Here is a 23149-nt window from a genome sequence, read left to right on the forward strand (position 1 = left end):
CCTCAGGGGCACCGCTCCTGTCTGGCCTCCACTTCTCCTCCCCCCTCAGTCCCCCTACATCCTACCGGTTCACTCTGGGGTTCCTCCCGTCTCCTTGGGCGTCAGAGTCCCCCACCAGCAGCTGGCAGTCACCCTAGTTGTGGGGAGATGCTAACTCCGTGTCTTCCCACACTGCTATCTTGACTCTGTCCTTAAATACCTTTTTATTTACCTTTTCTCCTTCTCGGCAGATATTCATAAACAATGAATGGCATAGTTCAGTGAGTGGCAAGAAATTTCCGGTCTTTAATCCTGCAACTGAGGAGAAACTATGCGAGGTAGAAGAAGGAGATAAGGTAAGTTTTATAACACTAGTTCCATTTTATGCCACCATTCTGAGCTCCCAACCTCCTCCCATGTTCAAACAGACATGTCATGAAAACATGGTTTCCAGGTCATCTGGGGAAATGTTCTTGGTACATAATGGGTACTCACTAGTCATGCAATGATGATGAGCCTGTGCTTGTGCTTCTGGGTGTGGTGATTCTTTTCATATTATTTTTCTTGCTTTTCAACTGAAATAGTGTCTGTATTTATTGTACAAATAGACTGCATATGAAGTGAGTGGTCATACATTTAAAAAGCAGAGAAATCCTTTATTCATACAAAATTTTTTAAGTTGCAAAAGGAAACTAAAACATCTTAATATAGGGCTTTTGTAATGATACATTGCCAAGTTATTTCATTAAAAATCATTGAATTTATACTGATCAGTACCTTAAAAATTGAATTTTAAAGTGACTTAAATTGAATCACAAATTAAGTGTTGTTGCTTGCTAGCTAATAATACTAACAACAAAAACTAACTTTTATAATGATAATTTTTAATACAAATTAAAAAAAAATTTAATACACAAAGCAACCCTACGTACTGCTGTTAGCCACTTTTACAAATGATGATGAAACAGCAGAATGAAAAGGTTGAGTAATTTACTCAAGAAGATATTGCTAATAAATAATGAAATCAGCATTCAGCTGCTGTGCTTCTGTCCCCGGAGCCTGTGTCTGGCAGGGCTACTGCCTTACCTTGTGATTATTATAAAAGAGAGGGTAATATTAAATAGGCCAGGGAGTGAAGAGAGTATAAAAGCCTTCAGAATTTTTATCTGAACACATACCTTAAAAAGCATATGGTCTAATTTGAAATGATTTTTCTGGTCGTTAGCTGTCCAGATGTTATCAAGCTTTTAATTTCTGTTATATAAGATATAAAGAGGTAAAATATTTTGCCTCATGAAAAGACTACTTATTGGAAGATGAAGTCAGCAAAATCCAAGGATAATACTACTTCCGACACTATGTTCAGTTCATGGTAGCAATCATGTGTTCCTGTCCTGTCTCCATTCTTTTGCTATCTTCTTCCCAATCAACTAATCTCAAGGTATTACACCTTGCAAACCTTTTTGAAAATAGTGATAGACCTGAGGGGCTCTTTGGGATTTAGGAAAGGCCCTCTGGATTCAGGTTGCAGTGTTATCAGAAGAAATAAGACCCATGCCTCAAGGGGCAAGGATTCAGAGTTTAGACAGAGGGGTCAACAGCTTGAGAAGTAGAAGCAACATAGAATGGAGACACACGTCACCTGCTTTCAGATTTCACTTTCTACATACCAGAGTTCACCCGGGCATAAATTCTTCAAGGGCTTCTCATTGCCTCTGGGGGGTGGGGGGGAAACCTTTGTTTCTGGCTTCCATTTTTCCTCATCAATGTAAGAGTTCCAACCTTATGGTGCCCAGTACCATGCCCCAAACACTGCATGTTGATCGCTGCCTCTGGGCCACAGCCACAGTGCAGTCCTTGAGACCTAGTTCAAGTCACCATCTGTGGTGAGGACACAGAAGTTCCACATTTGCATTTACCATTTACCCTCTTTGAATTCCTGTTCCTTTTTGTGCAAAACAGGGAGATAGGAAAAACTTGGGGGAGCTTAAATAAGAAAATACGTAGTGTTTTAACAGTGCCAGGCATATAATGTAGCCTCAATCATTATAGGTATTACACTTCTTTAAAGCAAGGTAGAATTGCTCTCTTCTATGTCATTACAGAACATCACTTATATTCTAACCCTTGTGTTTTACTGCTTATTGGTTAATTTGTCTGAGACAATATGCTTCTTGTAGAGATTGACATTACATCTCACCTTTATGCCCATGGTATCTAACACCCTATAGATAATGGATAAATGAAATCATTTTCTCTTTCATCAAGCTTTGTTTCCATATACCTCATACACCTTACCTTAGGAATCTAGTACTAAAATGACTACTGACTAAAGCAGTGATTCTTGAAATTTTGGTTGCTTTAGAACTTCTTGGAAGGCTTGTTAAACACAGATCCCTGGACCCCACCCATCCTGAGTTTGTTTCAATAATTCTAGAGTGAGACCTGAGAATTTGTGTTTCTGACAAATTCTTAGCTGATGCTGATGCTGCTGTTTGGGGTGAGGGTAGGGAATACACCTTGATAACCACTGAACTAATGTATTAAATTGTAAGCTGTATCTCCTCTCAGGTGTTAGCATTTAAGAAGAAACATGGGTTTTGACAGGTAAGAAAGTTGATGATTGGAAACTGTGCTATGATAATCACCCTGCATCTCTATGAAATGGCACAAGACCAAACTTAGGCAGAAAAATACTGATGATCCCTAGCAATGTGCTCTAGGAAACCCAGAACCCTGGGTCCTATTAGGCATTCCCAGAAATCAGAGAAAAATTGATTCTTCACATTCAATAAAGAAGAATAGTTTTTATCATAGACTTCTAGAGGTCTACCCAGAATTACGTGACCTCAAATGTCCTTCTAGTTGCTTGAGTGGCTCTGACAACCCTGAAGAGGTGGGAAAAGCAATAAAGGACAGGATGAGGGCAGAGTTGAGCCCCTGACAGCTGCCTACGCTTTCTCTCCAGAGGTATAAATGCCACTCAGGAGGGAGACTGCAGAACTGTGTGCAGTTTGCATTAACGAAAGAAAAAACCAATTCTTGATGCTTTAGCTCTTGGGCCTTGGACATCTTGCTTTGCCACTAGCTTCTGAGATTAGTTTCCTCAGTAAAACAAATCTGTGCCTGGAATTCCAGGTGAAATCTTGTCAGGCAATCTGAGGACTTTTCTTGGTATCATTGGTGAGATTTACCCTTTTCCTAAAGTGTAGTGAGGGAAAGCTGATGATCACACCTGAAGCTTTAAAAACATTTGATATCTATTTGCTCTCTGCTTATTGACAATTATTCCTGCTCTAGGGCAGAACTGTCTGTGCAAATGTGGTTTAAAAACATTCATTAAAGTCCAGCAAAGCTTCAAATCAGGTCACCGTGCTAATGGAGTTGGCTGGATACTTGATCTCTCAAGTTAGATTGTTTATGGTATAAACTGTCCATAGTAAGCAACTGTTTGCTTAAGATCCAGTGCTCTTGTCGTCATATTATTTTTTGAAATGATCTACCAGCATTTGCTTTAAAATAATTTTATTGCTGTTCTCACAATTTTGCTGACAAATGTATAGTAACTTCCAACGTTGCTTAGTGAAAGGTACAAATCTAGTAAATTACATGGTCACAGTAAACCTAATATTCTGGAACTGACTCTTTAGATAATGAGCCAAGAGGTTTTAAGGATTTAATTGATGAGTAGAATGGAGCTAACAATGGGCTACATACCGCCTTTCAATGGTACTGTAAAGAAAGGAGGAAGGGCAAGAACAAATGCAGGTTACAAAGAAAAGCACAGATGGGGGTGGGAACTGTTTTCTTTTCACTTCAGTGGCTCTTTTGGGCTATACTGACTAATCCCGAAAACTGCTTTTAATACTAAAGCATGACCTAACAAATAATTGGTGGGGATAAAAGTAAATGTCCATTAAAGTAAATGCCTATGACAGGTGTAAAACTGGTCTGATAACTACTTTCTCCAAATCTGAACAAATTTCATATGCAAATGCACGGTCTGGGAGGGATGGAAGAGTTCAGTCCTTCCTTAATTTCGTCTTTTCAACTTGTGGTCCCTACTTCAAAAAGGAACATTTTAAACACTATAAGGTAAAAGTATTATTGATGGTAGAAAATCTGAGTTAATGGTATCAAATTGTTTTCTAGTTAGTTAAAAAATTATGTCCTTGGAAATGCTAGTCATGGATTAAAAATCCAAGAAATAGTAATAGTCTTGGAATAAAAAAAAAATAATAATAATTTACAAAAACCCCTTATGCCTAATAGTTTGGGTTAATGTAAAAGCTTTGTTATATAATGGAATCAATTAAGATATGAATTATTTTGTAAATATCAATATAAGAAAATTATTTATATAAGGAGCATGCTTATATAAAATCAATGTAACATAATGAGTTTATAAGATGCATAATAAACTTATTAAATATTTATAAACTGCCTATTGTAGACCCAAATAGTAGGAAGTATTATAGCTTATAATAGAGATAGCAGTGAGTATTCATTGCAAATGAGATCATTATCAGGATAGCCTTGAAGAGCTATACAACTGGATTTTGGAGTCAGATTTGGGACTAAATTTTGGTTCTACTATCTGCTAGATTTCATGTCCTATAAAACAAGGTCTGTGATGCTTAACTACAGCAGTAACTGTGGGGTTATAAAGGGTTTAGCATAGTGCCAGGAACTTAGTAAGCTCTTAACTAGTAGCTATTATCAAGCTGGATTAATCTGGCAAGGGTGTAGGTAGGTTGTGATATTTGAGCTGCGTCTTAAAGAATATGTAGGATTTTGAAAGGAAAGAGGTGTGCTGGTAGAACATTCTAGGCGAGGAGAATTATAGGAGCAAAGGTGAGAAGTAGTTGGGCCAGACAGAGCAGAAAAAATGTGAGCACAAGTTTGAGTAGGTGAAGTGGGGCCCCAAAATGCTAGGCTTTGAAAATCAGAAAGAGAAGTCTGACCTAAGGACTGTGGGCAAAGGGGGCATTTGCAAATATTGGAAGGGGAAAGTGATAAGGTCAAATTATTTGAGGAAGATTAGCCTGGTAGCAATAGGCAAGACAGTTTGGGGAGAGAAGAAAATGGACTTAGGAAGGCTAGCAACGATACAAGATAATGACAGCCTAAAATAATACAGGGCAGTGAAAACTGAAAGGAAGGATTAAAACACACTACAACTGCTGAGAGTTATTTTAAGGTTGTTTTGACTGCTCTGATTCCAATAGCACTTACTACCATTTAATGAACACTTAACATAATGTCTGTCACAGAAAATGTGTTTCAAGTGTCACCTTATTTAATCTTCAACAGAACTCCATGAGGTACATTATCCCTATTTTAAAGATAAGAAAACCAAAGGTGAGAGAAGTCATATCACAATATAGTTCACTTCAGAATATTTCTCATGGTTTATAATAATGATGTGATTATTTGGTTGTATGTTTCTCCCACACAATTGGGATTTTCAAAAGGCCAGTCTCTTTACTTCACTACTTTATCGTTAGCAGCCTGATAAGAATGCTACAGAATAGAGTGTTTAGCAAATCTTTAGATAGATGGATGAATGAATAGATGGATGCTCCAAAGCTTACATAGCTAATAGGTGAGGAACCAGAATTCACATCAGGGTTGTTTTGTTCCAGACCTATATATTAACTACCATTATTCTATTTCTGTGCCAGCAAGATAAAATATATGAGAAAAGGAGAAGCATGATACAAAAACGTCTGTATTTATAGCAGCATTCTCCAGGAACATATTTTCCATATGGCAGCGTTCCTTGTCTTGAAGCCAATTATTCCATATCCCTTTGAGAGGCCAGGATGCCTATGATAAACCATATTTGGCTAAGGCTGATGAGTGAACACGGAGCACACGGATCCATACGAAAGCTGTGTCACACAGACCTTTTTAAACACAGAGCAGAATGTATTTTATAAGCTGTGGTATCCACAGGTCATGCTGGCAATTTCAGATTCTTGTGGTTTGCTTTTTAATTGTTTTCAACAGTGCTCTTCCAATATAATTTGGAAAAGGTGAGAACCTATGGCATAACACAATGTCCAAATATAAGCAATCAATGTGATTAACTGAATGCCCAAAATATGACTGTATATATATTTCTCAGGAAGGGAGAGTAAGAATACATGTATTTTATTGTACATAATCACTATTCTCTCAAAAGTTAGACAGTAAGATATATAAGTGACTAATAAGAACCTGCTGTATAAAAAAATAAATAAAATTAAATAAAAAAAATTTTTTTAAAAAGAAAAGATACACAAGTGTGTGATGGTTACAGTGAAAGAATGTTTGCTTGTAGTCTGTATTGTGATAATATTATCACTTAATCAGACCGAATTATACTTCTAAAATGTCCCTCTGGCCCAAGATCATCTTAGTGTGGTGATAAATAATGTAAAAATAATTTACTTTTCTTATATTTTAATATGCAGACTTGTAAGTTTGGGATTTTTTTTTTTTTTTGGTGGCGCTACGTGGGATCTTTGTTCTCCAACCAGGGATCAAACCCATGTCCCTGCAGTGGAAGTGTGGAGTCCTAACCACTGGACCACCAGGGAATTCCCAGTTTGGGACTTCTTGACTGAATATAATCAAAGGCAGGGAATATTAATCTGAGATCCATGCCTCCCAAAGGGGGGGGGTATCATCGTTAAATGGGTTCAGCTTAATTTGAGCAACTTAAAAAAATTTAGGACAATTTTCCCTTCAGATTCTTTAAGGAAACTATGGCTCCTGCACAAAAGACAACCCACTGGCCTAAGAGGTACCATGATTTGTGGAGCTTATATAGCTCCATGTAGTGACCAGACTGATAAGCAAAAGAAGATTGGGAAAATCTATGCCTTTAAAGTGTTTGCAGCTGATTAGATGGAGGAAGGAAAAAAGACAAAGTAGTAATAGAAGAGGTAGTGATTTTTGTAGTAGGTGTATTCTATAGGCGCTCAGATGGGATCTGAACAAAGATCTATGGGAATGAGTGGCCAGGGAAAGTATTTAACTGAGGCAGACTAGGAAACAACAGGAGGAATAAACCAGTTCAGAAAAAAGAGTATGAGTGAGGACAGATGAGAGACAGCAAGAAGACTGAGTGTGAAATTACTCAATTATTTGACTTTTGCTTGAATTAATGTAATTTTAAGCAGTGCCTTAATAATAAGAAACTGACTTCTTTACCTAGTTAGGGAATGAAAGGAACTCTTTGTACCTAATTGGGAAATAAGAGGTTGTAATATACCGCCCTTTCTCTATACCAGACCCGCTGCCTCTGTGCCTTTTTCCCTCTGAACAAGAGGAATGAGCACATATTTATAATGTTTACTCTTAAACAGCAAAACACAGTTCTTATTCACCCTTCAGTAGGTTCTTCATAAGAGTACACAACCCATAAAGTCACCAGAGATCCAAGAAGATATTCACTATTTTAGATCTTGAGCTTTCCCTAGAACTCTTGACAAACCAATCACCAAAGCAGTAAAATGCAGTGGTGAAGAGCAAAGACTCTACAGTCAGCTGGGCTCCTTTTAAAACACAGTTCAGCCACTTTCAGCTATTGAGCTTGGGCAAATCTCCTCTTTCTCTTTGCTTCAGTTTCTTCATCTGTAAAATGGGGAACGTATCTGTCTCATAAAATTATTAAGAATTAAATGAGGGTTTCTCTGGTGGCGCAGTGGTTGAGAGTCCATCTGCCGATGCAGGGGACACGGGTTCATGCCCTGGTCCGGGAAGATCCCACATGCCGCGGAGCGGCTGGGCCCGTGAGCCATGGCCGCTGAGCCTGCGCGTCCGGAGCCTGTGCTCCGCAACGGGAGAGGCCACAACAGTGAGAGGCCCACATACCACACAAAACCAAAAACAAAAACAAAAAAAGAATTAAATGAGTTAATTTAATTAACTCATAAAGCAATTAGAACATTACCTGATATATGGTAAGCACGCCAATAATAGGAACTATTAAAATATAATATTTCTATTCTAGGAAATCAAGCATGTGCTATGTGTGTGGTACTCATCATTCCAAAGAGTAGGCAGCAGGTATAATTCCAATATATGGTAGTTGAGTTTGTACAGTATGCTGGAATTAGGCTGATGAAGACACAGCTTATGAGGAGTTTTAGTGTATTTTATAGGGTTATTGCCACTGGATTTGCTAATGTATTTAGCCCACGAATTGAATTCTTTGACTTGCAGGAGGATGTTGACAAAGCAGTGAAGGCCGCAAGACAGTCTTTTCAGATTGGCTCTCCATGGCGTACTATGGATGCTTCAGAGAGAGGACGGCTAATAAACAAGTTGGCTGATTTAATCGAAAGAGATCGTCTGCTTCTGGCAGTGAGTATTAACCGAACTACGCAGAACTCAAAATCTCTAGAAAGCGTTCATTGTTTGGATTGGTGAGTTGTTTTAATTTTAGTGTTCACTATATACTCTCTACAAATAAAACAAAAAGACTTCTACCAGCTCTTGTATATGAATGGTACCATTGAGCTTATTCTCGGATAGTAAGTAATCTGCACTCTGGTTTTAGATGACGTTAATGTCTACTCCCAGAATAGAGTCTACAGTCTAAACATTGGTTCTTTTTGCTTTATTTATTTATTTAGTTAAGTTAGTTAGTTGCACTGGGTCTTAGTTGTGGCAGGCGGGCTCCTTAGTTGCGGCATGCACGTGGCATCTAGTTCCCTGACCAGGGATCAAACCCAGGCCCCCTGCATTGGGAGCATGGAGTCTTAACCACTGCACCACCAGGGCAGACCCTGAGTTAGATCCAATTAAACAAGTTTCTTTCCTTTACTGTAGAATTTCTGAGCCTTTATAAAATAAGGTCACATGCAGCATGAAGATCCTAGAATAATATACCAGCTTTCTTGAACTTACTTGACCACTGAACTCCTCAAGTGAAAAAATCTCATGGAGTTTGTTAAAGGTGCCAAGGATATTTCTTTAAAATAAACCTTATTTCTCCATAATCTAGCCCACCAAGACAGTTAATAAAATGGCCACTTTTTCCTTTCCTGAAATGTACATGTTCACAATGGTCTTGAATAAATTATGTTCTTTTTATAGGTGAAAGAGCGAATAATAAAGAAAAATCCATTCATGTGTTTATAAAAATGTTATTTTTATGTATACTGCTTTTTAAAACACATTTCAGCAGTTATATGAATCAGCACATAAAATGAGTGGGGGAGGTGTTTCCTTGTTTTTTCCTAGAGAAGCCAATTTAACACAAAGCAACAGCAACATCAGATTTCAGAGTAAGTTTTTACTACCTTTAGAATCTTAACTGGCGGCAACAGAAAGGCTTATGTTTTTTAAAATCAACATTAGCAATTATAGTTAATCAAAAGGCCATTTATTATCCAATCAAAGATTCAGCATAATTCAAAGTATGTAAAAATATGGAATTAGAAGTTATACACAATACAACAACCATAACCAAAACATCCTGCAGGAAGAAAGCAGAATTTGTTAAAACTTGCATTCCCTAATTTATCTGATCTGTGAATTACAGAATGTTGACTGCCTCTGTCAGCATAAGATCGTAAGGGGGGAACAAAGAGTAAGCATACAAAAATCATATTTGATTAAGTTTTGAGGTAGCATACAATATAATGCAGAGAGAGAAGACTGTACAACAGATAAGGAACTGATTTAAGAGTTTATCACCTGTACACTCCTGCCCCAGCAGAACATTACACCCCAAAGTCTTCACAGTTCTGCTTAAGAAAAGGAGGAAAAGAAGAGAGAGGTCATCCTAAAACCATTAGGGCACTAGACTAGAAAATGTTGAACTTTACAGCCTGACCATTCAAACAATAATTTTGATTGTGGCAAAACTCAGAGTTTCACAATTTAAACTTTTGTTGAAGGAAACTCATGGATTAAAAAAAAATCCAGGGGTTACTTAAGTTTGTGTGAATATCCAGATGGCATGTAAAAATTAAAAATGATTATTGAGGCATTATTAATGGTCACTGACAGTAAATTGTCACCCACAGTTGTATCATACAATAAGTGAAATCTTGTTGGAACTCTGATCTGACTAAGGAGACTAAGTGCCACTCTCACAAGCTGTGTGTATATCAAATTGTGACCAATTCCTAGAAAGCTGGTTCACTGGCGGACGTTCAGAATGAGATAGAAGGGCACTAGGGTTTAGAAACCAGAATCTCACTACCTTTTCTACCCAGATCTTGCTATGTCCTTAAGCAAGTATGATCTTAAGCAAGTCCTTTTAACTCTTTTTTTAGTCTCCTTTTTAAAAAGAGGAGGTTACAAAAGATTGCTTACAGGACTTCTTCTAGTATTTTCAAAATTCTCTAGCACACGATTACTCAAAATATTGACTATTTTTTTAATCTAAAATTTCTGTGGAAGTTTAGATTTGGGGTGTGATCTCTTTTTCAGACAATGGAGTCAATGAATGGTGGAAAACTATTTTCCAATGCATATCTGATGGATTTAGGAGGCTGTATAAAAACATTACGCTACTGTGCAGGTTGGGCTGACAAGATCCAGGGCCGCACGATACCCATTGGTAAGTAGCTTTGGGAAACCACCGTGGGTGACGGTAGGGGTGAGGAGATTATTGTAGAGATGAAAAATTCCAAACTCTCCCTTTTAAAGATGTCAACCAAGTAGGGCAGAATTATTTTCTTCTTGACTTTGAGACAATGCAGTTCTGAACCTGGACGTTCTGCTAAGATTCATCATATGGGTTTTAAAATTGTTTCAACATAATTATGCAGAAGATAACACTATAGATACTTTAGAAAATATTAAAGTAAGAACATTCGTATGCCCACAATTACTGATTTAAGCAGTTGTCTCTCTAAGAACTCAAACTTTTCAGAGCTGGCCTCTGAAATTATTTATTTGGGTTTTATTCCAATGGTGACATTTATACCCTTTCTATAATGTAATTATTTAAGCCTCTTTGTATGTTCCAGTATGAGTCAGCTATGGTCATCTGTGCCTGGTCTAACTCAGTATAGTTAGAGCAGACTAATTAAACAAACTAATTCACATTGATTTGTTTCAAATAGTTTCAAAGAAAGATGGGTCTGTGTTTACGACTTAAGAATTTGTGTGAGTGAATGTGTATGCATTTTAGTATCTTAATAGAGTATGTACACAACAGGATAGGAATATGAAAAGGCATCGAGTCAGAAAACATTACAAGTAGAATTTAATTCATATAAACGTATTGACTATGGAAATACAACACCCTCCAGGACTGGCCCCGAAGTGCATTTCCAATCTAACTGGAGCATCCCACTGGTTAGATGTGAGAGCCAGGAAGTGGAAAGGGGAGAGTGAAACCATGATGGGACCAAGAACTGTGGTTATTTCAGAAACTTTTACTTTACCCTTTGATAAAATGGGAGAAACCATTTAAAGTACAAATCGATCTTGATAAGTAGCCTTCTTGCTATGATAGCCAGGAAACTTTTGTGGGAACTAGAACGAACACAAAGCACAGTGCAACCTCAGGATGACCACATCAAACTTGGAGGCACATGAATCAATCAAATCCAGATGGAAATGTCCTTTACTTCTGGCATTTTTTTCCATAGATTAAGAGAGCTTGCTTTTATTGTTCGGTAGGCAAAAAGAAGAGGACTTTTTAGAACAAGCCAGTAGGAAAGGCTTGTCACTCACAGGGAGATATTTTTTTAATTCTACTATATTTTAATTTTACTATTTTTAAAATTATATTATGCACTTAAAAAATTGCTGGTAGAACTCAGAGCTGTCAGAAACAGAACTCTAACAGTTTCTTTCTTAGTTACACACCTTTTATTTCCTTTATCATGAAAGAAAGGAAACGGAGAACAAGTATGATTTAGAAAGTAGCCCTCCTATAGGATCAGAGATAGAATAAATATCGTTCAGATCTTTTCCAATTGTGCATCTTTGCTTTGACCTAACTCAGTTTTATGGTTCCTCTCATTTCAAATTACTATTTGAGGGCTCAGTTTTTCATTTTGTAAATAAGCAGAGATATGTTCTCTCTTTCTTTTTTAAAAATTATTGTCTATACCTTCCTCTCACATCAGCCCCAAACCACCATTCTGTGAATATCAAGCACATTTGTCTATAAATGATTGTGTGTTTTATTTTTCAGATGGAAACTTTTTTACTTATACAAGAAATGAGCCTATTGGTGTGTGTGGCCAAATCATTCCTGTAAGTTGCCCTCATATAAGTTTCAGTTAAAAAAAAGTGAGTTCCAATTCTATTTCTTTTGTTAATGAAGATTTCTTGGGCACAAATGAATGCTTAGATATTTGCTAAATGTGGAGCAAATATAGTAATTGTTGAACTTGGGTCTCTCTGTGGCCGTACCCTTTGGATACGAACTAGTAGTCCAGAAACCTATCTATATTCTGGCATATCTCTTGAGTGTGTTTCCATATACAGCATCACCAAACCTTAACCTTTTACTCTATGGCTTGTTTTTAAGAAGATGTATTGTGCACTCTGTTTAAGACCCATGCTTTACATGTACATAGCAAAGTGGTCATCGTGCAAGACGCCAAGCATTTCAGTGAAGTATAGTATGGCCAACCACTCTCCAACACTTTTTATCAATATATCCTCATTGGGACTTCTCAACATAGAGAATAGTAGCAACCAGAGTGTTCAAATTGAATGAAATTTCTTAACTAAATGGAAGAAACTGTGCCAGAGGCATTTGGAGCACAGTATGGAATATATCCTACCTTCAGATAAGAGGCTTTGATACTCCACATTCCTCTTAGAGAACGTACCATTTTAAGCAGAATCATGAAGATTTCCTTTTATGTCCAACAAATAGGAGACTATCAATGATTTCACTTTAACTGACATATTCAGAAAGGCCAAAAAGGCCAAACGAAAAGATGATAAAATGTCCTGATGTTCTTAGATGAGGAAGTGGCAATGACTTATCTTCTGCTCCAATGAGATTGAAATGTATACATATTAACATTTTGAATGAAATTGCTCATTAGTTCAAAAATCCCAATAAAACCCATAAAAACTACATAATCCTGAATACTAAGAATTGTTAATATTTACTGTATGCCTGTGATGAACAATTCACTGCATTAAACATTTGGCCCACTTTCTCTATGAATCCCCAGGACAACCTTCTGAAGTAGAGAGGACTGTTTTCAGCACTTATAGATGATGAAATCATACACAAAATGCATATAACTTGTCTGAATTGACATGGCTGCTCAGTGATTGAGCTGATGTGAACCAAGCTGTCAGCCTCCAGACCCTAGACTTCTGTGTCTTTAGCAAGATATCTGTCTTGGAATTAAATACTACTATATATTATTATTGGATAAATGGTTACATTTAAAGACCTATAGGGAGGGAGGAATAATTACACTTTTTAAACCCTTACAGGTAACTTACAATATATTTAATAGTAAGGCTTGATTTCTAAACCATGCAGTGATTTTTTTTCCTGGTAGAAAAAGAACTCAAAATAACAGCACTTGATAAAATTTTATGACTTTCTCCTGCTCTCTTCCTGTATCTAGTTTGTTTGGAGGGTTTTTTTTTTTTTTTTTTAGCATTTATGAGTTGCTTTGAGCAATGAACTTAATTAGAATATACCAGATGATTAAACAAAACTACTACAATTCTTGTTTAACATCTACAGGGAGTGTATAATGTGGAAGTTAGATTAGCAAATGTGGCTTTCAGCAATACAAAGAATCTATTGTTATATATTGCTTTCTAGTGGAATTTCCCATTGGTCATGCTCATTTGGAAAATAGGGCCTGCCCTCAGCTGCGGAAACACAGTGGTTGTGAAACCAGCAGAGCAAACCCCTCTGACTGCTCTTCACATGGCATCTTTAATAAAAGAGGTACGTTTCCTAAATCAAAATATGTTTAATCTTTGGATGCTGAAGGAGATGGATGGGCTTTGGAGTGAATGTGGCCGTTAAAAAAAAAAAACCTTTATTTTTTGGACCTGCATATTTAGCTGTTTTGGAACACAGTTGTTTCCTCCTTGAGTTTCAAATATAAGACTGCTACAGTCACATGACAATATTGAGAGGGGGAATCTTGTTTGTTACTGTCATTCCCATTTCTTTTCGTTTAGAATCAGAATAAAGTTGTATTTCAAATATCTTAAAAAAAAATGTGCAAGAAATCAGTAGTCCTGATTTACAGTAGGAAGACTTCATCTGTTGCTACTGTAAACTACATTATCTGCCAATGGCTCCTGTCCAGTGGGGAAGCATTAAGCATAGCTGCTGGCAGGGACTTTCGGCAGTCAACCCAAATGAACCTCTGCCCAAAGGAGGACAGGAAGCCAGACCAAAAGTTTCATGTCCAACTGCACCTTATGATCACTTTTTTAATTTCTTTTGCCCAACACCCATGAATGCAAGTTCATGTTGAAATTGCTATGATTTTCTTTCAAATGTTGAACTGTAAGTTGGTATATAACTGCAACTAACAGCCTGGAAATTCTACAAATTTAAACTAGCTTAAACTAGTCTATCTGACAGTTGGAGGCTTCTGAGCTAATATGCTTGCTTGTGGCATTGGGCTACATTATTTCTAAACTCATTCACCAATGAGGGAATACCTTTATATTCTCTTTTCTATTACTGTTTCCTCTGCATTTACCTTCCTGCTCAAAAACTGACAAAAGAGCACATAAAATTTATTTTCATCAACTATCTAGATTGTTTTAATATATTTTTTCTTGCAAACAAGTTACTGTCCTTTATATCATACCAATATTTAAAAAATAAGCTTTAGTCCCTAGAAATTTAAAATTCAGGAAATCTGAATCCATATCTTAAAAATATTCTTCACTTCAAATTACAAGTAGGCAAAAGAGATGTCAAAATGAGACATTTTGATGCAAATAACATGAAATTTCAATGTGTTGTTTCAGTTGCCACACTGCTCTATACTTGATAATTCTTTAATTGGGATTGGAATCAATCTGTGAAGCTTGATCATGAATGGGATGACCATTTTTAACCTAACATTTTTCTGATTAAATAATGCTGATAGGAATTTGCAACCTAGTTGGTATGCCCTGATCAATCAACAGGTAGAAACTAAAAATGTTAAGATCGCTTTAGTTTCTTATTTTTGCTGAATGGATAATAAACACATTGTTTTCCTTCTTTGTGAGTAATTTACCAACCACTTTTACACACACTATCTTTTTGAGTTACTATTATAAAATTTGAGACAGCCATCATTGGAGCAAATGATCCATGAAAGTCAAAGATGGACTTACTCTGAGGAGAAATAGTCCATCAATAATGCAACCCTTGAGGTTATTTTAAGTGGGCTAAACAATGAAATAAGAATAATAATAAATAATAAAACCACCTATATGCATCTTTCTTTGTAGAGAAACTCATAAGATTAGCATAAAGAGGCAGCTTTGATCCCATACTCTCCTCTTTTTTCTGTAGAATTAAATGATCAGTTCTGTTCTAACTATTTTACTTGTTATCTTTTAGGCAGGGTTTCCTCCTGGAGTAGTGAATATTGTCCCTGGTTACGGGCCTACTGCAGGGGCGGCCATTTCTTCTCACATGGATGTAGACAAAGTGGCCTTCACAGGATCAACACAGGTAACATCATTTACTGAGGCCAGCAGTGAAGCAGTTGGAAGCATGTTTTATGTTACTGTTTTTAAGCTGACATTTCCTTAAAACAAAAGTTCTTTTAATGATTTGTTCCTTATTCTAGCCTTCACACATGTTTATAGAACATAAGCAGATGTCGTTGAGATGAAACGAAATACCTATTACAAAAGCAGAAGGACTGGAGTAAACTGTTTTTAGTATGTTATTACTTTCTCTGACGAGAAATATGGCTGATTAGACCTTGTTGTATGATTAGTAAGGTTTATGATAAAAAATATAAATTAGGCCACAGTGATTTGTATGAATGAATTGTAATTTTATCCTGTGGATTAGGGAAATCAAAGAGCAGAGCCTCACCCTTAGCTCCTTATTTGGGGCTCTCTCTTCCCTGAACATTCTGAAAAGGAGTCAGCAGCTCAGCTTCCTGATCCAACCTAACTTTTCTGCCTCAGTAGCTCCAGCTTGGCTATCCAGAAGATTAAAGAACAGGACCCCAGCCGTGGGCACTTCAGAGGAGAGGGATGGGGGAGAGGAGGGATGCTAAATGCTCTTTAAATGTTCTGGGTGTTGAAAATGGTTACTTTTTTAACTTTCTGGAGAAACAGGAAGAACATTCCAGATAGTGTGGAAAGGCTAATTTGATTATTTTATACTCCTAATTAGCCACTCCAATATAAAGAGTAGTTTACATAGAGAACTAAAATGATAGAAAATAAAATTTTATTTTTCTTGATCTTTTTTAAACTAGATATATCAATATATAATTTTTTCTTGTTTTTTTTAGACATAGAGTAGAAAAAGTTTACATTCTACAAACTCCTAATTGAGGTAGGGGAAAACCAATTCTTCAATCAGGAGTCTGTGGACAAAACAATTGGTAATGGTCAAGACACAGCAATAAATTAAAACATGATGAAGTCACAGGTTGAAATCATAGCAGAGGAGGTAAAGCAGGAAGGTACCAATTTCTCAGCCTAGCACTGTAGACCTTTCCCAACAGGGACGCCACATACAGCTTCTGCTCTAGATCCCACACGCTTCTCTAGTTTGTCTGAGCCAGAGGCTACTGTTCCACGATGCCATCTCTGCATCACTGCCTGTTTGTCTTGGCTCATCCCTGAACCCCTACAGCACTTTAGGGGTACTTTATCTGCCCCCTCCCCCAGAAAACTTTGGTATGAGAAGACTAGGAAACATCTTGGTTTAAATTCTCAGTCTACCCCTCCTAGCAGTATGTCTTCCAAAAGTTAAGTATCCTTACTAAACTTGAGTTTCTTCATATGTAAAATGGGAATAATAATATCTACTTTATTGAGTTATACCAAATAAAACTGAATAAGCTAATGAGTAGTAAAACATTTAGCATCCTACAGAGTAGTCACTAAATGGCATGATTATTGTGTGTTCTAGAGTCATTTCCATTCCCTTGTTCCTTCCCTCACTCTTTAATTTCTCACACTAGTTCATAAGGTGTGAGGGAAGAGGTCCCTTCTCCACAAAATATTTCTGCATCGCTGCCCCATCACTTCCTGATTATTTCATGCATCTTTTCATTCCCGCAGGCGTTTGCTCATGCGTGGCCACACCTACTATAATGTGGCTCCCATCACATGCCCTCTATGGCTTTCTCCGCAGTCTCAGGAGCATCCTGAATTTAAAAACTTTCCATCTGTGCCCCCATTGTCCCTGATATATAATTATGATAGCACGTGCTCCTTGCTTTGTTATGTATCTCTCTCCCTTTTGCTGACTATCCTCAAAGACCATCTTATTCATTCTCATCTCCAGAAACCAGTACAGTAACTACTTCTGATTGAGTATTAAAGAATTAAGTGTGACTAAGATGATTTTAGAAGCCACACAAAAAATCAGTCTTTCTGGGTCCTCTTTTAGCTTCAAGTTCGTTGCTTTGAAGATAGTAGTGAACTTGCCAAATGCCATGAAAGAGGCAAACTATGGATTTTATGTTTTTGTGGTTCATTGTAGCAGTCACGCTCATTATAAAAATGTTTCTGGCATGGTAAGAATTTTAATGTCCCATTAGATTCATTTAAAACAGAATCCAACCCACGTTGTGCAGGATGTGCTAAGTTAGAACATTGTTTTGAGCATTTGCTACTTCTGCCCCACAAGGGCAACGCCACAATATCATGGAACATACTTTTTACCATAGCCTAAATAGTCCTTATCCTCTCTTCATTGTAGACCTTTTTGAGGAAAAAATGACAACATTTTACTTTTTTCCAAGTGAGGGAACAAAATCATGGGGCAAAAACTGATGTTTCCTTATTCTGACTTTAGCTAGACCTTTGGGAAAACTCAAATGAACCTTTTATTTGCCATCTGAAACTGCACGAAGTAAAAGTGTAACCTTTCTTTCTCACTCGTACCGCTAACCATTCTTCATGCTAGTTCTTTTGACATTTGTAGCTTTTAGGAAAATGCCTCTGATCTTACTCCCTTCCCCAAGACAAAAATTATCTGCTTTAATAAAGTTTCTCCAGCAAATCTTTCTAAGCTAAAAACAAACCAAAAAAACCCCCAAAACCCCCAGAAAATAAAAGAAAGATGCAGAGAAAGAATTTGGAGAATTCAAAGGGAGAAAGGCAAAGATTATTATCTAGAAAATACAAAATTCTTAATCACCTCAAATGAAAATTCAATTTTTGAGAGTGGTCATAAGAAATATGTTATGGAACCAAAATGGGATATAAGAGAAATTTCAAACAGGGTTTCTCCATTGCCAGTCTACTTTTAGTTTATTTTTATTAACCTACATTTAAGGGTTTGATTTAGTGCATGAAGATTTTAAATAAGATGAAAACATCAGCAGATTAATTAATGATCTACTCTGTAATGCACAGTAGGAGTCGGTTCAACAGTCAAAATTTAAACACACGTTCAAGCAAGCGTCTACTTAACATTTATTCAGTTGAGATAGAAACTTTTTCTTAAAATCTGATGTGTTGAGGAAAAGAAATCCAGAGAATAAAAGAAGCAACATAAAATGAATCACCTTGTAAAAAGAAAAGCAAAGATCCTTTTAGTGTACTAAGACTTCAATAAAAAATAATAAGGAAGAAATAGTTATATTAAAGAAAGAAAGAAGAAATAATTATAAAACAGGCCAGATTTTAGAAATGAGAAAAATATAAAGAAATGCAGAAACTAATCTTCATAGGAAGTGATCCATAAAGAAAAAAAATGAAAACTCTTTCTCTGAAGAGAGGCCACTAGCATTAATAAGAAAACAAACAAACAAACAAAAAAAACAGTAGGATTCCAGCTAACTGAAGTAGCAGCACAGAACACAGACCCAATTTCTTTCTCCAAGCTCCACTCTTCAAAGGTATGGAGGACAGCATGAGAAAGAGGGAAAGTGAGAGTGGGAGCCATGGGGGAGAGGGGATATCAGTTCATCAATAGTTAAGTGAGCCCACTCTGACAGACAGTGCTGAGAAAAGGTATGCAATGATAGGACATTGTCACTGCTACCAGGGAGGCAACATCTGTTTGGGAAATTGATATTTATACAAATAGTACAATCCAAGAGAAACTCTGAAACGAGTCCTCATGAGGGCACTTATTGGAGATCAGAGAAAGAAAGGGTCATGTTCACCTTGAGTCATCATAGATGGCTTCAAAGAGGAGCTAAGATACGAGCTGGACCCTAAGGAAGGGTAGGAATGGAGGCAGCCCAAGTCGGGGTAAGACCTTTGGGTCTCATTATAAACGAGAAGCAGAGAGAGATTCGAGGCTGGTAAATACGCCACTTTGTCTGGATAGAGTTTTCTGGATTTCAACAGAAGGATGAAAAGTCAAAATAGATAAATTATGGTTGGATCATGATTTGTCAGACTGATCAGAAGAATGACGAAGTTCTGATTAAAATGAAAAATAACCTGTCTAGCCATGTACATCAAGATCATGTACATCAAGATCAGCTATCACGTTCAATATATCTGTTTTCATGATCCATCATATGTTTATGTTTGGATGGAGAAGTCTTTGGTATCTGAACGTGCCAAATCTGGAAAAATGCCACTTCTCCCTAATGAAACGTAACTGTGGCACGAACATCGTATAAATTTAAATCGCTAAAGAAACCTGCCTTCATGAGAGCAGATTAAGCCTCCTCCTTTGTAATGCTCCATTTCAGGTTGGCAAAATGATCAAAGAAGCTGCTGGGAAAAGCAATCTGAAGAGGGTGACCCTGGAACTCGGAGGAAAAAGTCCTTGCATAGTGTTTGCTGATGCCGACCGTGAGTAAAAGTCACTCTGCTCACTTCTCACCCTTCTTTTTGGTGTCTGGTAATGCCATACAGTGCAGGGTTTGCTTCTAACGTCAAGGTGTAAGGCATTAACCAGAGTCCAAAATTACTCTTAAAAATCTCTTAAATTGTCCTAAAGTTATAACGCCTAGATAAGTCCAACACAGACACAATTTCTTGGTTTGGAATAGATTGCTATTTTCTCAGCTGAACTCTAGAGAAACTAACTATTTTGCATTTAGGGGCTGTAATGTATCTTCTTAATTCCATACCTTTAAATATTAGCATCACCTTAAGCGTGGTGAGATACCCTCAGACACGTTGGACTGAGACCAGCTGGAGAGACAGCAAGTTGAACATTTGTCGTCTCCCTTCTCTCTGGGTCACACGCTCATTGAATAAAATGGCAAGAGGAAAAGGATGCCTACTATTTAAGTAATTTCTCTCATTTTTTTTCTAGCAGGTGTAGTTGAATTTATATATATTAAATCTCTAATTATGATGTGACTCCATTATACAATATCCTAGGTTCATCCTGATTATATTATCAAGTAGAATCCTGCAATTATTTCCAGCAGAAAAAGAAGGTCAAACATTCATCTGTCTCTTTAAGAGCTGCATTATTGGTCTGAGGCAATCAACACAAATGACTTATGTTGTTACTGTGATCTTACCCAAAGCTTTTTAGAGCACACTATCTTATAAATTCTACAGACATGACAAGATTTCTGATTTTACCAAATCTTCCTGTAAACTGCTTTCACTACAGCTAAGCAGATGTGATTAGTTCACAAAATAAAGATAACAATATCCAGTTGCTACAATGTTAAATTAAACCTTCTGCATTTAGAAAATTAAAATGCAAAGAAAATTTTCTTCTGGTTGTTTAGGATCTACTAATGAAGCAAACTATTTCCTCTTTTTAAGACCTACATAACCATCTCAAATAAACAGATAAGAAGAATTTATAGGCATATATGAAATAACATGGCACACTTTACATAAATTTGGAAAAATGTTTTCATAGAATAGGGTTGTAAGGTGGGTGAGCAATTCTGAATATTAGTTGTTTGGAGGTTTGGGGGGGTTTAATGGGGTTTTTTGTTTTCAGAAATATCACTTTTTCTATTGATTAGGGTATCTAAGAATGTTTTTAAATTCTTATTTAATGTAATGGATATTTTATATTTTCTTTGTCATTAGTTAAAACCTGAGGCCTGAAAGAAATATTCACAGTCGTCTAATTATAAATGGAGATATTTATAAAAATCACTTGCAGTGAGATTTGATCTTAGGATAGTTTCCACATTCTTGGAATTGTGCATATTAAAGTTGTATTAAAAACTACTATTATTTCAGAGTCTACTATTTTTACTACCACTTTAGTAGCAAATAAAGGATCAGAAAGGTTATTGTGTCACCTGGCTAATGAGGTAGAATATACTGAATCTATGACTATATGACTCATGATATTTTTATACCACCATATCACCTCTGAGAAAGATGTATAAAAATATATAATCGTTAGAAAACATCTCTTCTTTAACATGAATGTCTTCTTTGCAGTGGACAGTGCTGTTGCATTTGCACACCACGGGGTATTCTACCACCAGGGCCAATGTTGTATAGCTGCATCCCGGCTCTTTGTAGAAGAATCAATTTATGATGAGTTTGTTCGAAAGAGTGTTGAGCAGGCTAGAAAGTATGTTCTTGGAAATCCTCTAACCCCAGGAGTCAATCAAGGCCCTCAGGTGAGTGGAAAATAGACGGAACAGCATTCACCAGGCACAAGAATAAAGTATCTTCTCTAGACCTGGTTTTACTTGAATACGATTGCTTCCCATTCGCATATCTTCCCAGGTGACAATACTGTATCAGTTTGGTGATTAAAAAAATAATGAATCTAACTCCCAATGGTAAAGAAAGTATCCTGGTTTTGTGTTGCCTGGTTATCACATCCAGAAACAGTTGAAGAGATATGTTGGAAATTAAAGATGTGAGGAAAAATAACAGATGCTGTAAATTTGTTTTCCTCGATCTGTACACCTCTGAATCCCTATTTACAGTTCCTATCCACTTGGAAGTTCTTAAACAATCCTATCATTTATTCTTTCCTCAGCATCAATCCTTTTTCTCGGCTTCCAATCCCAGATACAGGCAGCTGGCACACCTCTATAAATTCTCTCCAAAGTCTTTAGTCACTCGACCTTCTAAAGATAGCATGAGTGCCTTAAAAAGTCCCGAGTTCCTGGCTTTGTGGCAAACTTCCCATTTTAGTTGTTAAAGCTCAATGATCCCCTAGGGTTCCCATTTTCTTCTGTCTGCTTAGAACCACTGTCAACAAGAGTGTCTCTCTTATCCAAAGCTCATCCTTCCCTCTTCGTTACACAGTTCTCTGTTCATTGTCTGCTTTCAAGCTCCTGGACCTTTGGTTCTAAATTTACTCCTGCCCTTTGAGGTCTTGATCCAGAGCAGAGTTTCTACCTGATCTCATAGAGCTTACAGTCTAGAAAGTTAAAAGGCTGTCTTGGATTTTCCTGCTCATGACAAGATACCCAAGTAGGAAAATTTTAGGACTTAGGCAATACCAAATATTGAAATCTAAAAGCCCTAAAATAACCTAACTGGTAAATGAAGTAACACGTTTTGTTAAGTCTAATCTTGTTATATTTTGTATTTATCTTTGTGTTTAGTAACTACATAGAAGTAGTTGCTAATTTTGATCATATTGGGTAACTTTCCAAATGGATGCCAAGACATGTATTAAATTCAATTTTGACTTGGTCTCCCATTCTAAAAAAGGATGGGATTCTAAGGCTTTAGCTGTGATTGTTTTTCTCTAAATATCTGTCTATTTATCTATCTATGTAAAAGTAAACACGTTTCCCATTTGCGATACACATCTATCAAACAGACATAAGATAGATGATAGAAAGACAGATTGATAGATAGAAAGAAATATATATGTGAAGAGGAAAGAAAAGAAGAGAGAGGAAGGGAAGAGAAGATACTTAATATTAAACATTGTTGGGCAATATTTTCCCCCATCAGGGGATCTGCACAATTCAACCGGAGGCTCAAAAATTGAGCTAGAATGCTTCATTTTAAGAAAATTTCCATTCATAGCGTTCTTAAGTAAATAATCCAGTGATCTAACTACTTAACATAATAATTTAAACTTGATAAGTGAAAATATTTTTGTCACAGGTTGCACTGAATAAGTAGAAAAAGTAGATATGTTGGGACT

General features: G+C 36.7%; 1 protein-coding gene across 1 annotated transcript in view; it reads left to right on the forward strand.

Annotated features, from left to right (window-relative positions):
- Positions 1-21797, forward strand: part of ALDH1A1 (aldehyde dehydrogenase 1 family member A1) — a 41474-nt gene extending 19677 nt beyond the window's left edge. The window contains exons 2-9 of the mRNA XM_024738990.1: positions 231-335; positions 8194-8334; positions 10414-10543; positions 12134-12195; positions 13745-13873; positions 15503-15616; positions 19791-19893; positions 21469-21797. Of these exons, the coding sequence (XP_024594758.1) occupies positions 231-335; positions 8194-8334; positions 10414-10543; positions 12134-12195; positions 13745-13873; positions 15503-15616; positions 19791-19893; positions 21469-21668 (984 nt within the window). The 3' untranslated portion in view covers positions 21669-21797. The remainder of the gene's footprint in view (positions 1-230; positions 336-8193; positions 8335-10413; positions 10544-12133; positions 12196-13744; positions 13874-15502; positions 15617-19790; positions 19894-21468) is intronic.
- Positions 21798-23149: the final 1352 nt, after the last annotated feature.

This window comes from Neophocaena asiaeorientalis, unplaced genomic scaffold, assembly GCF_003031525.2.
Source record: "Neophocaena asiaeorientalis asiaeorientalis breed wild unplaced genomic scaffold, Neophocaena_asiaeorientalis_V1.1 scaffold249, whole genome shotgun sequence".
In the NCBI taxonomy this organism is placed as follows: domain Eukaryota; kingdom Metazoa; phylum Chordata; class Mammalia; order Artiodactyla; family Phocoenidae; genus Neophocaena; species Neophocaena asiaeorientalis.